This window comes from Quercus lobata, chromosome 4 (assembly GCF_001633185.2).
Source record: "Quercus lobata isolate SW786 chromosome 4, ValleyOak3.0 Primary Assembly, whole genome shotgun sequence".
NCBI lineage: Eukaryota > Viridiplantae > Streptophyta > Magnoliopsida > Fagales > Fagaceae > Quercus > Quercus lobata.
In genome coordinates, this window is record NC_044907.1 from 55,616,351 (window position 1) to 55,632,833 (window position 16,483).

Below are 16,483 nucleotides of genomic sequence, written 5' to 3' on the forward strand. Positions count from 1 at the left end.
GTTCAATGATTCCAGGGAAAAAAAAAAAAAAAAAAAAAAAAAACTCTTCATGCATATTGGATAACCACTATACAACTAAACTCCACAAAATATACTCGTGTAACATCTCAAAACAATAGCATGTAACTGCACAAGATGGTTACAGGATGCACCTCGGCAAATTATCATGCAAATCCCAAAAATTTGAGAAGAGTGTGACCCCGACTCAAATGATGACGATTAGCATCCCTAGAGATTTAAGTAAAGCAGATCAACTGCTTGACCAACTAGTTGCACCTCCAGGCCTTTGGTGAGTTTGTACCGGTGGATTAATTTGAGCATTGATGCTACTTGGGACGAGGTCTTGCATTGGCAATGGACCATGAGGGGTAGTCATCAACCCAGATGAGGTTTGGGAAACTTGAGCACACTGGGTTGAACTAAGCATGAATTGTCTAAGAGCGGCAGCATAAGCATCGCCTCTGAGGCTTCCCCTCATTCTGCCTGAGGGCTGCCAGTTATCTACTGATGCCACTGTTGTTGAGCCATCACCACACAAGACTGGCTGTGTTGTCTCATCCACTCTCCCTCTCGGCTCTTTAGCTGTCCTAAACCGCTCAGAAGCCATTAAATGAGACAATGATGAACCTCTTGTAGATGGCTGGAGTTGAACTGGTACGAATGGTGCTGTTCTTGACATCTGGGCCATTGGTGGAGCGGCAGCCCTCAGCTGAGTTTGTGTGTTATTGACACCTTGCTGAAACTGAACAGCTTGTTCATGAATAGATGGATGGACAATATTTTGAGGCTGGGTCATAGCTGAAGTCATCCTCAAGCAGGGAGCTCTAGATTGGTGTGGATTTTGATGCCCAAAGGAGGATGTGGAAGAAATGTGATGTGCACCAAGTCCTTGAGCAGGAAAACTGCCAGCCTGTTGGACTGCTTGACCAGAAATGTAATGGTTCCTATTAACATTCCAGTTCTGTAATTAAAAAAAAAAAAGAGTGAAGAGGACGAAAAATGATGTCAGAAGAAAAATAATTAAATAGACGTATACACTCTTCCTCTTTGGTCAACTGATTTCCAAGATGGAATGAGGGGAAAGAAAAGGGTCTCCTTTGCAGTTTCATTTATGCACATGAAAACCTCTTTTCTTTAATATCTAAATCCCATATTGAAAAGCTTAGCCCAAAAAATGATCCTTATAATTGAAATAATAGATAAAATCACATTAAATATTTTTATCTGCAAAAATCAATGTAATAGGAACACACCATAGAGCAACATATCTAATCTAGCTTACGCATCAAGTTAAGCAATCTATGATGATGATTATATTTATTTATATGCAGATGCATCAAGCTTACTAGGAAAAAGAGAGGCTATAGCTACAAAACAAAGTAAGATCAAATAAACCTGTGTGAATGAATGATTTTGCATGGAAGACGAAGCCATGTCTGAGACTGGTATAGAATTCACAAGTTGCCTGAGTAGTTGCTGACCTCTATCATTGCCCCCACAAAATGCATAATATCCACTCATATTAGGTACCATAAAAGGAGTGCTCTGATAATTAAAAGAAATGGTACCACTGGGTGTTAATGAATTTAAAGCTCTTGGTTCAAATGAAGTGGGCACCTGACCCTGGGCTGTGAGGCCCTGAGTTGGAGTTGAAGTAGAAGTTCCACCTACATTTATAGCCATAGATGGGAAACTCCCACATTCATTGTTGACAATTGGACTTCCAAAGCCAAATTGCCAAGACTGCAAGTTACTGCGTCTTAAAAGTTGGCTTTGTCGTGATGAGAGAGGTACAGGAAAACTGTGTACATGCACAGATTGTTGATTCAGAAGAGGAGATACAACATCTGTTGCAACAGGTGAAACTGCTAAAGTGCAAGATAACTGAGGATTGCCATCAGTTACATGGCCAGCCCAGGTAGAAGTGCCACCTACTGAAACATGTGGGGCAGCAGAATTGGACAAAGGAAGGTCGCATTCTTGTAGAGGCATGTGTTGCTCAGTTATATTGGTGGTAACAGTACCATCTTCATTAACCGTAGTTTTTGCCAAGATATTCACTAATGGACTTCTACTTTCATCATAAGTGTTATATTGTCTACGTCGAATACTCCTTTCAAATGGTTCGTCATCTCTTGTTCTTGATTGGCCTAGGTTACACAATAATTATGAGTGATGCATTATAAGAAGAAATAATTTTTTTTTAAAAGGAAAATATTTTTTTAAATATCATACCCCTTCTATCATTTTGCTGATTACTTGGAGCTGTGAGAACTCCATTGCTTCCAGAAGGCAATAATTGTGAATCAGGGATTGTTGTTCTTGACAAATTATCATGAACAGTGTGGGACATGGGGCAGCAGAAACTGTGTCCCTCTATTTGAGTAGAAACAGAAGAACATGGGGGATTATCCACGAAATGTTGCCTGTTCATACTTTCAGATTTACGCATGGCATTGCCAGCATTGTTCCCTTCCATGGTAAGATCAGCAACTTCAGCAGGAACATATGAGATTCCATCAGAATCACTCTGCTGAGGTCTTTCTTGCTGACAACTTTGTGTCTTATGATCCGTTTGTTCAGTATGGTCCTCGTTTTCCAAGACAGCCATCCAGGATCCATCTGCCGAGATTATTACATCAACAACATTCTCCGCAACCTCTTGCAATATCTGAACAAGAAGCAAATTGGTTCACTTAAGTCATAATATTGTTGAATGAAAACATTACACACAAAAACAACTTGCCTTAGCTATATCCTGGCACACGCGTATGTCTGGGTGACATACAGACTGGTTACAATAAGGGCAACGCCATGATGGCCTTCTTGAGTTCATCTCCATGAAATTATTATAATCGAAACACTGCATTTTGCACAAAACCGGAATGCTCAAATTTAAAGAAAGAAAAGGAATAAAGTTAACTATGAGTTTATCTAGGGGCTACGGCATTTGCATCAATTAAATGGAAACCCAAATGACTATTTACAGATGCAAAGAGTGGAGGCCATTTTCCAAATGTTGAACATTTTGACCAATTGCACCAGTCTCCCCACACTAACCATATGAATACACAAGGAGCTTTTGGAGCTTTCAAACCTAGGGTACAAAGTAAGCAAGTATGAAGCAAGAGAGCTAGAAAAGAATATCAACATTTCCTTAGATGCATGAGGCCTCTAGATCTCCTGCTAACATGATGCGTGGTTTGAATGGCCACAACATAAAGGTTGGTCATATTGACCAAATTTGTGTAGAATAAGGAATCCCCATCAAACCATTTTTTCTAGATTTATGTTTTACCCTAACTGACATTGTCACTTATATTCATGCTTGGCTTTAGTCTTGATAGATGTGTGTAGATGCATAGAAGGAAAAAAAAAAAAAAAAAGTTCTCTAGCTGCATGTGCTTTGTGAGAGACAACCTATGACGTATTTGGAATTTGGATTTTTAGTCTGGAACCTTCTCCCTGTCAATGACGTAGGCATATTGTCAAACCCCATGAATTCTCCTGTTCTTTGTGTGTGCTTATTTATTTATTTTGTCTCTACTATTATTGATTAGAATCTTGGGAGTGCTATTGCACAACATGTGGTATTAGAGCAATTTTAGGATTCAATCTCTTGGTTTAGAGTAAAGATGACAAGCACTAAATCTGAGATACAGAAGTTTTGTGGCAAGGGACCATTTTTGTCTTCAGCAAATGTGGATTGAAGGATCTCCTAATCCAACATTGAGTTCATAGGGCCTTACTTGGTAAGGCAAAAAAACACAAAGTTGACAAAGACTGGAAGGGATGGATGAGAACACAGTCAATGAAATTTCTCTTAACCTAAGTGATGAGGTCATTCACAACATCCTAGACGCACAGACAAAAGAACGAACGTGAGAGAAATTATAAGGTTTGCAAATGAGAAAGAAAAAGACAAACAAGTTGTATATGAAGAAGCAATTTTATTGTTTTTTGATGAAGGAAGATACAAAATTGTTGGAGCATTTCAACGTGTATAACATGTTGAACACTAAACTAACCAAATTTTAGGGTAAATCTTGAAGAGGAAGACAAACTAACACTTCTATTAGGCTTACATCTTTTGATCATTTGGTAACTATGTTGATATATGGGGAAGGGGACTTTAGAACTCAATGAGGTGGTTGGTGCTTTGCTGTCACATGTAAAGATGAAAAAAGATGGTGATGATTCTCAGGCGTATGGACTTGTTGTAAAGTCAAAGTCGAACAATCACAACAGAAGCAAGTTAAGAGGAAGGACTCCAATAGGAAAGGATACTAAAAATATTAGTGCAAAGAGTTGAAACTGCACCTAGAGGAGAGGAAGTATGAAAATCATTCCTCGGAATCAGCTAATATCACTGAAGAAAAGTTAAATAACCATAAGGTTGATGCAAATTTACTTTCGGTCTCACAAGGTAATGTTGTTCTATATGAATCATGGATTTTGGATTCTATATGCTCTTACCATATTTTACTGATAAAAAAAAAAGAACGGTTTAACATGTAAAGGCCTTGCAATGAAGGTATGATCCTATGAGCAATGATGCTGCAAGCCTAATCATTGGGATTAGGACTATGAAGATCAAGATGTTTGAAGGAGTTGTGAGAGTTCTTGGAGTTATTAGACATGTTCTATATCTTAGAATGAGCTTTGTTTTTTTACTGATCAAAAAATGGAAAGCTTATTTATTTATTTATTTTTTTGGATAAATAAAAGAGCTAAGGTTTTTTGGAATTTCTAGATTATTTAGGTTAAGCCAATTCATCAAAGGGTAGAATCATGAAGATTACTGAAGGTTCTTTGGCAGTAATGAAGGGATAGAAATTAAACAAGCTATATAGATTGGTTGGAAACACAGTTGTAGGTGGAATTGCAGTTGCCACTCCTGCAAAGTTCAACACAGATGACACAAAATTATGACGTATGCGACTTGGCTATATTGGTGAGCATGGTATGTTAGTGTTGCACAAGAGAAATTTGCTGAAAGAGTGTATGTTAGGTATTACAACTCCAAAGCTCATTCAAAATAAATGATGATAATTGTTGCTTTTATTAGTATGACATGGATGATTGTCTTGATGTGACAGTGTGCACAAGAGCATAGAGCCTATGCTTTATATATTAGAATTGCAACAAAAATCTGCAATCTGCGAATTCCAGCATTGAGAACTGAAGTAACAACTAATATAGGATGATTTGATTCTCAAAAAAAAAAAAAAAAAAAGTATAGGATGATTCAGTTACAAAACTGTGAACCAGACCAGCAAACTTGTGCTCTCTCTCTCTAGCTTCTCACTTCCCCCCCCCCCCCCCCCGGTTCCCGGCTTTTTTCCAGGCAGAGCAATCTCATGGAGTTTTATTGGTCAACACATTGAGCAGATCAGGTTGAATTTGGGCTAGAATTTACACCTAATCAATCAAATCCAACTGATAATCATTTCATTAATTATTTAACTTATTGCTGGTGATGTTTTGATTATCACACTGCAAAAAAGAAAAAGCAGTTCTAGTTGACTTTATAAAAAGAATATTCAGGTTCAGGAAGATTTTGATTATCACACTGCAAATAGAAAAAAGAAATTCTAGTTGACTTTATAAAAAGAAGATTCAGGTTCAGGTTGTATCATCTTCAACCTGATCTTAAATTAAAATTAAGCCAGAAGTTTTAAACCTAACCTATTTCTGGTTGTGTCCCAGTGCACCTGACAAGAACAATATTTTTTTCTAATATTTCATGTATTGAAGCATCACCTGATAATGCTTGCAGAGAAGTCCTTTCACAGGAGTCTTGATACGCTTGTGGCTGTTCAAACCAAACAAAACTGAAATCAATCAGGCCAGGGTCTGTACAAGCCAATGTTAAGGCTAATTTTTCTAAGGTTTACCAAGGATAAAAGAGGTTTCAGGGTTCAGAAAATATATTTGATAAATAATCTTGTCATGAGAAAATAAACCATGTATTAAAAAGCCTCCACTTTCTACTTGATCCATGAAAATTGACATGATTTACATGATTGTCAAATTTTTTGTTTTGATCCTAATTCAATGACTTGAGGCTCATTGTCAGAGACACTGAAGAGCAGAAATAAGGAAAAGTTGATGATACAAACTTATTTATGACCCAATCAATAGTACAGAACAGCACATTGAGTGCCTTATGTCAAGCAGGACATGGTGTCTCCACCAAGTAGTCCCTTTCTCAATCCCCTGGATGTCATATGCAACAAAATGCAACTTTGACTTGATTTCACATAGCAGTATTAGAAGGATGTTCCAGTTTATCCAGAGCAAAAAAACAGTAGTCTTATCTAAGTGATTATCAACATTGTCATCCAAATAACAGACAGCTCCTTAAATTGAGCAGCAAGCTGCTAGATGCAATCAGCTAGGGCATAGGAGATAATGTGAGAGAACAAGAGGAAGTCCTAAGAAAAATCACACTCATCCATTTTACTATTATACTACTAATTAACTCATGTCAAGCACTGAAAAATTCAACGAGAAATACTTATATATGATACATATATAAATAATAAGTATCAAGAAACAAAATGTCAAATCGGAGAATTTTTACGAAGGACCAAATGAATTTCAATCAGTTGTTTAAAGAAATCAAACTTAAGGCAATCAGATTTGTATAGTCTTTGGTTGCTTTAGTCCAATAAAATAGTGAATTTAATTAGTTTCCACTAATATAACAATTTAACACTTTATAATTATGAAAACTAAAAACCAAATTAAACAGAACTGGTTAGTGTTGGGTTGCTTTAGTCCAACAGAATTGTGGGTTCTAATTGATATAAATTAATATAAAAAATTTAGTACTCTTTATAACTCTGAAATTAAAAAAAATATATATATATATATATATATATATATATTATAATGCTAATGTGGAAAAATGTGATCTTTCAAAAGCTTACAAGGTGGAAAAGGAAGGGTTCAAAAAACCAAGAGATTCAATTTTACAATTATTACATTATTAGATTTTATATTTTAATAACCAAGATGTAACTCATATAATTAATTTAATGGAGAACAAGTTGATTGAAGCTTTTAGCAAAATGCAATTGAGGTTTCTGTGATGCAATCATGCAATTCTACCCAAGTTTTGACGTTGAGGAAACCCTCAGTGTATTGCTTAAGTAAAGCTAGCAAAGTGGAGGGTAAGGTCATGAGTTTAGTACTCATTGAGTGAGTGTGTGATTATTAATAATAACAAAAGGCAAGAATAGTATGATGTCGTACCTTATTGGGCAATTTAATGAAACACGCGACGGCCCCTCGATTATCTCAGAATCTAATATTTTTCAATATAAGTAATATATCGTCTTAGTTTGTGTCCATACATCCAAGAAAGAAAGACAAATGTAGTAATTCCAAACATCACAAAACAAGATAACCAACAATATGGATAGTCCTTTTTCCATTCATTTGTCTTACCAGAATCAAGTGAAGCAAGAACAGGCTGAGCATAATCTTGTAATACTGGCATGTCAGAAGTTGATGACATCACATGCATGAAGGCTATAACAATGAGATAATTACCTATAAAATTTCAAATTCTCACTATGTTAACAGAAGATTTTCAAACAAATAGGTATGCTTGGACATGGAATCTTATGTTCAGACATACCATTAAACTGCCCAACAGCTTGAAAAAGATTAATTCCATATTTGAGCATTGCAGTAATATTTGTTGGCAGCTGTGGTCCAGTATCCTGATTCAGGCATGGAAGACATTACACCATTAATAAAATTTACAGCATCTTTGTTTTAAATATGAGATTTGAAAGAAAACAAAAAATCGCTGCAAGTTTAAGTATAACTAAACAAACCATGGAAATGTTAATTCTTCCTTGTACTCCTTGACCATTTAAAAGAAAGCTACAGAAGACAAGAAATATCCTAATCAAGTTCATTCCTTGGAGTAAAATGGAGAAGATAAACCACACATACTTTGCTTGAGGTGGAGTCATAATGCAAGAAGACGTGTCCATCTTATCCATTTGAGCAACAAACAGACCCTAAAAGAAAATAAAGAAAGAAATATATTTATTTGAAAGAACAGTAGTTGAACCTTCCATGGATATATAATTAAAAATAAAAAGCAGAGAGAAAGTGATCAGAATGTTTAACATAGGTTGATTGCATATTCCCAAATAAATATACATTTTCTCCTAAAAGAAGCAAGCATTTATATTTGACCCTGCTACAAACCACCTGGAACTATTGTCACACAGATTTGTCCATTATGAAAAAACAATGGCAAGTAATACAGAACCTAGACTATGACACAAAAGAAAATGCCACAATTAAATGTATAGCTAAAGTAAAAGTGGATTATAACTGGAAGCCACAGAAGAATGTAAGAAGCTCATAATGAGCAGAGCATGAGCAGTGTGTTGAAATGGATATGAAAAATGGCTACAAAATAGAGGTCAAGATGCAATCTCGATAATGAATGAACAATAAAATTCCGTTTAATTCAGACAACTGGTACATCAAGAAAATACAAAAGCACAGGTTTTGATTCAAATTACAATATCCCATGTTTTTCTGGTGAGCTATGGCAGTAAGTAAAGTACATTGGATTTCATACATATTATATACAATTAATTAAGGACATGCTTACTATCTGATTTTGCATAGGAACCAACATACTCTTCAAGATATGGAAGTCAGAGAAAATGGTCCGGTACCCAGCCTACCAAAAATATTTTGGAAAAGTAGAAAGTCAGAGATTTAAAAAGAAAGTTTTTAGAGTTAAGAGCATGTGTGTTACTTGATATTTAGAACCTACCTTAACCTCAAGTGAATCAAGTATGTGGCCCATCTTTATACGTGGATAGAATCTGTATATGCACACACATACATGAAGAAAGAAGAATATATCAATAAACTACTAAGATCTAAAAGAATAAAATCTCAGTTCCCAGAAGAAATTCATAAGTGCCACATATCTCACTAACTATTCTGGGGAAAAAAGTCTCATTGTTTTTATTTAAGTAAACCTTGAACTTCTAGGTCCTTTTGGTTGGCAGGGGGTGTGTGAAGAACCCTCATTCTTAAATAATCTTTAATTTCAAGTTAGACAATAACCATGGCTTGTGTAAGTTGGCTAATAACAATGGTGAACCAGGCTTCAGCTCATTACAACCGAATTCTATTTTAAACAGGTCCATAAATATTCAAATAATATGTTACTTGGAATCTGCCAGACTGAAGAAGTCATTTAATTGGGCTAAAAGTCAACAAGTTCAGATAAAGAAGACAATTAGAGTAGAATTGAATTTGACTTCTTTCCCGAAAACTACAAATGTATAGCAGCTTATAAGCAGATCAACATTTTGGATCCCATATAGAACTGAATTAATTTAACACTGAAGACTGTGCCAGATGAGCAAAGTATGGAGAAGTTTATACCTAGAAATGATTTTTGAAATACTGGGGAGAGCATAGCTTGGTTCAATGTTAATATCCTCAGTATTACTGAAATTTTTACCTATCTAAATATGCACAAAAACATGTGTAAGTGATAGGTCCAAAAAATTAAAGCCAAAAAGAAGAAGGATAAAAAAAAAGGAAGAGAAAACAACTAATCCAACCAGAAAGGACCAAAAATAATAAAGATAAATTTTACTAACCTCCTCAGCCAAAGTAAGAAGATCAACTATATCTTCAATTTGAAACCATCCAATCATACAAGCATTCTAACTCAGACATCAATATATCAAATCAAGCATTAGTTGGAAATTCTTTGCAAGATGGAAAAATATTTTCTAGGAATTATAGACTTAAATGCAAATATTCTAACTTGATATATAATTTTTTACCTTGAATAATTGATGATAATTTAAAACCAAATTATCATAAGAACTCCAGAGTGTTAAATTATTCAGATTCCTCTCAAACATTCTGACCTATTCTTGAACTCAGTTTCAGAACATGTACTTCAAAGATGTTTGTGCAGTAGCTTAGGGCTTTCACAAAACAAGGAGATAATCCTAGTTGACAGGTGGGTAAGGCAAGGTCCTTAACTACACGCTTTGGTTCTTGACTAAGCACTAGCAACCAATCAGACACCCAACACTGAGACAATTGTCCTTTCGCATTAATCTTTGTACAAATTACCATTTTTTTTTTTTTTTTTTTTTTTGGGACAGAACCTCAAGTGAGTATTTGAATACACCAAGAGGTTTCTCAATGTTTTATGAATAACCTATTATTTTTGTTATAACCACCAGGTACCAATGAAAACTCACATGTTCCCTCTATAGTTTCAAATCCTCTCATAACAGGATAGAATGGGAAAGTAACAAAAGTATATAAGGATTGTTGAATATATTGGTTCAGAAACAGGAAGATGGTGGCCCTTGTTCTTGTGAAATGTGGCTTTGTAGAAAGCTCGTATTGAAAACAAGGCCAAAGGAGCCTGACACGCATGGTGAGTTGATAAAAGTGCACTATGCGATTGTTTACACCACCACCTATTTCAGAAGAACCAGGGAAAAAAATCACTGTTCTGCCAATTCCCTACAATCTAAAGTTGGAACTCTTATACTATAAGATAAATAAGGGGGTTCAACTATTGTGATGTGAGTTGTGTAAGTGTACTTATCACTTTTGATGGTTAGGTTTTTTTTTTGGAGCAACACAAGTTGCATGCATGATTAATTAATCATCACAAAGTACCAAACTTAACAAATTTCTAGGGGTACTCAACATTTCTCTGAAGGAGCACATATATTTTTCATAACTTCACTTGGCAATGCACTGTTTTAGCTTTCTTGACAATACTAAGAAAGAAATTATTGTGTTACTATCAACAGTCAATCTTTAGCAATTAATTTAAGATGATAATTGCTATGAGCCACAACAGATCCGGTTAAACAATACAAGTGACTGTGTATACCTTGACCGAAATCATAAGCGTCATTGCAGCTGCTTGAAGTGAACAATCACTAATGCACTTATATACCTACATGGCATAAGACGAATTAAAGAATATAGCTCCTTCCAAAATATAATTTAAGTAGCAAAACTTGCAAACAGTTTTCATATTCACTTAACATATCTCATGATGAATTAAGAAAAAATTACAAAAAAAATGAAAGCAACTGTGTGAAAATTGGAAAGATATGCATTTATGTGCATTAACATACAGGAATCTGATATACCACGATGAACCAGTCAACGAAAAGAATTAATATTATTATGACATGATGTGCAAATGCTTGTAAGATCTGCATTTGCATGCGATAAATTATAAGGGGATGGTATAGAATGGAAAAAGGAAACCAATATCAGTTTAACTATAAATAAAATTAATGGTTCAAAGTACTGTGTTCAGTTTCCAGTAACGTTCATGTGATTTAAGACAAACCCATAATTTAGGGCCAGATTGATCCGATTAATTAATAAAGCTACAATTTTGAATTGTGTTTTTTTTGATAGATAATAAGAGTTTTATTGATGGAAAAGAACAATGTGTTTACGATTGTAAACTCACTGCCCTTGAAACAATTTTGAATTGTGTTGTGAACCCTTTACCATAGGAAAACATTTAAAACCATCATTGATGTGATTGTGGGGATGTTTCTGAATCATATGGTGTCATTATGTGTGTCAGCTCTTAAAAACAAGCCTCAAAAGCTCATTTTCAAGCAAATGTGTCATAATCTCACAGAATAAAATGCAATTAAGAATAGAAATGAGTTGCCATCACAAACTCAGAAACATGCAAAAATGCACATAAGCAACAAGTTACCTGTTTAACCAACACAGGCAAATCCTTTGCTTTTAGCAGAACCTCCTTATTTGCAATTGCATGATCAATGCCTCTGTATTTTTGGAATCAATCATTAGTCAAGAAAGCTTAACCAAAAGCCATGTTTATAAACGTAAATTGAAACAATTAGCAGTTACTAGAAATAAGAGAGCTAATACCAGAATGTCATATGACATTTCCATTATATTAATGTAACCAAAAAGTGTGTACTAAAATAAAACCAGAGTTCATATGCATGTGCTACAAAAACAAGTTGATAATTCCCTTGACTCTGCTTCAAGTCAAGATGCCAAGGTTCCTAGGATGGCAACCTTCTTTTTTTTTTCTTTTTTTTTTTTTTTTTTGGTCACAGACACAGGCAATAACATACAACTTCAGCATGAAACTTGATAACTATCAATTTAATTGTAAAATTCTTGGTCAAAAGATATGCAAAACATATCCAAAAATATGATCATTGACAAATATTATAATATCCAAAAATACATTATTTTTGTCCTTTTTTTTGGGGGGGGGGGGGGGGCAGGATTCTAGAGAATGATCATTGACAAATATTATAATATCCAAAAATATATATAAGTAAATCTCTTTAATAAAAACTCCTTTTATTTTCCAAAAACTAACTCTTTTACATTTTAATTTGAGATATAAAGATACATGAATGTATGGATATAATTTTTCGCTTAAAAGAAAGAGAAATAAAATGTTCACAATATTTTCACAACACTTTTACAATAAATTCTAAGTGACAATTTATTTCAGGTTGTTATTGGTGAGGAAAAAAATGTAATTTCAATGGTAGGTTCAAATTAAAACCAATGACAATTAATCACCTATAATTTGTTGTGAAAATGTTACAGATATAAGTCATCTCTATGAAAAAATACTAAAATTTTTAAGACTAAAAGTTCGGGACATGTACCACTTTGTCATTCATTAAAAAAAAGTCTTTAATTTAATATTGTTATTATTATATTTCTCTTATCATGAAGAGAACAATTTACATTTGGAATCCTACTGTATCTAAAAAAACATGTTTAAAGAAAAATAACAATAATTAATATAATTTAAAGGATAATTATACATGACTTATTCAAAGAAAATATTTGTTTTAAAATTTTATAGAGGAATACTACAGTCACACAAAATGTTGATGGGCTAAATTAGTTTTCATTTAGACCCATTATTAATATCACTTTTTTTATTTATCAATAATCACTCATCTCATCAGCAATTTATAAAATTTTTTGTAAAATAGTTTGTATCTCTTGCATTATTCAATTTTTTATATATATATTATAATAAATAGGTTAAAGAATAAAGATATTATAAATTATTGATATATTTAGTTTGGGCCAAAAAGAGAAAATCTTAATCAACTATAAAATGAGCTTAGCTTAGCTAGGAATAATATTCAAACAGGAAAAATAGGCAAGACCCAGAATTTATTTATGGGATTTGAATGTGAAAAAAACAAAAGGTGGCGAAGAAACCTGGCCAGAGAGAAGCAAAGATCGGAGAGCTCAGATGGGTCAGTGAGGTGACCAGAATGAAGTGCGTCAGCTACCTTATCTACCAAAAACGACGACGTCAAGCGAGGCTCACTTTGTGGACCACTCGTCATTTTCTGAGTCTGAAGTGTTTGTCTCTCTATCTATCTATCTATCTATGTTTCTTGGAGCTTAAGGTTTTTATGTTGTTGAGTTGTACTTAGGATTTAGGAATACGGAACGTTGTTATTCGGTACGGTATTACAGTACGGGGTTTTGAGATTAACAAAAATGGTTTACTTTCCGGGTTTAATTACGGGACTCAGGGAATGTGAGGTTCAGTAAATACAGGAAGAGCGTAGGGGTGAAATTGACTTTTGACAAGTGTTTGAAAAACGCTCATCATTAATCAAAGAGAACGCGCTATTTCTTGGCTTAAAAGTGCGTGACGTTCAACTCGGTGATTAAACTAACTGTATTATTATTATTATTTTTATTTTTATATAAAAAGAGGAGAAGAAAGAAATAAGTGGTACTCGCCACCAAAAATGCTAATACCCTGTCAAAAACAAAATCAAAAAATGCTAATACCAAAATTAAAGTCACAACTTATTCATATGATGAGCAATTAGTGGTAGCGTAATAATAATAGTTTTATAATTCTGTCATTCGCAACTCGTGACATGAATAAATAATGACAAAATTATGGTACTAACATAATTACTTCACCATATACCGAATTGTCTGAATGGTTAATTCTATGTGGCACAACTTATTCACATGGCACTCAAATTCTACTTTGTATTCAAATTGCCAAGTGAAGCTACTGGCTTTGTCATGTTGGAATTTAGTATTTAAAGAGTCAGATTTTGGTGCCTAACAATTTCCAAATCCAATGAGAAAACTTGAGTTCAATTTAAAATTAATTTTGTGGTTGAACAATCTAAGTAATTGCAAATTTGACACAAAATACCAAATCCCTATGAAGTTCAAATTTGAAATATTAAAAGTAATTAAGTTAGATCATTACAAATATATATATATATATATATATATAAATATATATATTAATAGGTAAAGTTTAGAGAAATTTCAATTAGAATTTGAAATTATAATCCAACACATATACTCAATAAAAATCACCACACAACAAAGCTCACCACACGTTCCATCTTATTAAAAATTAGAAGAAAAAAAAATTATCATACGTAGTATTAAATTTACGTAAGAATTTTAATATGTAACTAATTATGTTTACTTTTTTAAAAAATAATTTGACTAATTATTTATATTTTTATGATAAAAATTGTGTTTAATTTTAAATATATCCATGCGTTTGCATGGGTTACATGGTAGTTCATAATAATTTCATAAAACTACTTAATATGTCTATCAACTCATTCCTATGCCCACCACAATTGCAATTTAATTTATTTTATTGGCTCATGTGTGAGATGATATATAAATTGGGCGTTGTAAAATTATTGTGAATTTTTGTTGTGATCATAGCTTTATAGAATGAATTTTTGCATTAATTCTATGGTTAAACTATTGTATTTATTAGGCCATCAAAATTAATTTCCCTCTCTTTCTTCTCTTTGAGAAATTAGTCAATGCCTGGAGAACCATGTTAGCAATGTCCAGTGGTCCTCCAACCTAATAAAAAATTAGCTTGTAACTCCATGCACATAATATATTTATAAATAAGTATAACTAAATGCGTATTTGTAACCCCATGTACATGCTTGAGATACATTTACAAATAAGTATAACTAAATGTGTATTAAAATTTTTATCAAGATAAGAAGAATGCTCCTCCACAACCTCTGCACTCTCTAGTGGAACCTTGGCCTTTCTCTGCATGGGGTATGGATGTCATTGACCCTATAGTTTCGAAAGGTTCAAACGGGCATAAATACATCTTAGTGGCTATTGACTACTTTACCAAATGGGTGGAAGCCACTTCCTACAAGAGCATTACCTAGGCTGTAGTAGCTCGGTATGTGAAATAGAATATCATTTACCGCTATGGCTTGCCAGGAGAACTTGCTACCGATAATGTGAAGAATTTGAATGGGAAGATGATTAACCAAATTTGCCAGCAATTCAAGATTGAGCACTGAAACTCAGTTCCTTAACGTCCTCAAATGAATGGTGCAGTGGAGGCAACTAACAAAAATGTGAATATGATCTTAATGAAGATGATAGATGTCGATACCATATTTTGTCCGACCTCAATTCAAGCATCAAAACAAATGCCAAAATCTATTAAAAAAAAAGGGTGCAAATTACAAGTCTCAAAGCCAAAAAAAGGGCAACAAATAAATGCAACATGATCAGATAGTGGATCAAAGGGTTGTAACATTCCAAAAACCCCTTTGAAAGCAATTAAGACTAAAACCCTAACCGAGTATGGTCAAAAAATTGAATTTTTGATCCGACCATCCAATCGAGTTGAATTTTGGATTGTCTCATAGGTCATATTTTTCCATTCAAAACGATAGTTCACGGGCCAAAATCAAAGCTAAAACGGATGAGATATCAACAAAACACCAAAACCTCAATTAAAAACTTCACTTTTTTTAGTTTAAACAGGCTATTTTTAGACCAACTTAATGCAAAACACTGTATTGATTGGGCAAGAATTGGAGTGATTCGGCTAAACCAGCTTGAAGTCTAAGGTCTCGACCACCCCCCACAAAAAGGGCTCAATGATATCTGTCACAGATTGGAAGGAATAAACTTTTTAAGGAAAAACGTCACAGAACCTATGGAAAGGTCGATATCTTGACGACAATAGCTCCAAATCTCACAAAGTCAGAACCTATGGAAACTAGACATCTAGATTTTTCAAAAGATATAAAGTTTGAAGAAACCAAAGCTTGGAAAGGCCTCCAAACAGTCACATGAAGATTGGACTAGAGTTGGGTGGCTATATGATGGTGTTTTGGTACACCATCACATAACCTCCCACTTTTTTGGCTTCTCTATAAATACCCCCCCCCCATTTTTTTGTTAAAAATATGAAGTTATTGGGAGAGAAAAAAAAAAGGAAAATTAGAGAGAAAAATACAGAAAAAATCTGAAAAAACCCTAGAAAATTCTGAAAATTTGTTCTCTCTCCTCTCTTTAGGAAACCCACCACAATAATTCAAACTCTCTCATTTTATTTGTAATCTTTGTGGGTAAG

At 33.9% G+C, this 16,483-nt stretch overlaps 1 protein-coding gene across 5 annotated transcripts; it reads right to left on the bottom strand.

Moving 5' to 3' along the window:
* LOC115987883 (E4 SUMO-protein ligase PIAL2-like) lies at positions 1-13,587 on the bottom strand. 5 transcript variants are annotated; one of them, XM_031111496.1, is made up of 18 exons: positions 13,297-13,587; positions 11,783-11,855; positions 10,928-10,993; positions 9,660-9,725; positions 9,439-9,521; positions 8,816-8,867; positions 8,648-8,719; positions 7,972-8,039; positions 7,851-7,899; positions 7,649-7,733; positions 7,456-7,560; positions 7,261-7,312; positions 5,764-5,815; positions 2,747-2,863; positions 2,236-2,671; positions 1,618-2,150; positions 1,396-1,483; positions 854-961 (listed from the first exon to the last, which is right to left on the bottom strand). In XM_031111496.1, exons 1-18 carry the CDS (start codon positions 13,425-13,427, stop codon positions 948-950), a joined length of 2,142 nt encoding a protein of 713 aa, XP_030967356.1. In that variant the 5' UTR covers positions 13,428-13,587; the 3' UTR covers positions 854-947. The 5 variants fall into 5 exon arrangements, with proteins under 5 accessions (XP_030967352.1, XP_030967353.1, XP_030967354.1 ...); XM_031111492.1 differs by having other exon boundaries at positions 1-961; positions 1,396-2,150; positions 13,297-13,583; XM_031111493.1 differs by lacking the exons at positions 9,439-9,521; positions 9,660-9,725; positions 11,783-11,855; positions 13,297-13,587 and having other exon boundaries at positions 4-961; positions 1,396-2,150; positions 10,928-10,988.
* Between the last annotated feature and the right edge of the window lie 2,896 nt (positions 13,588-16,483).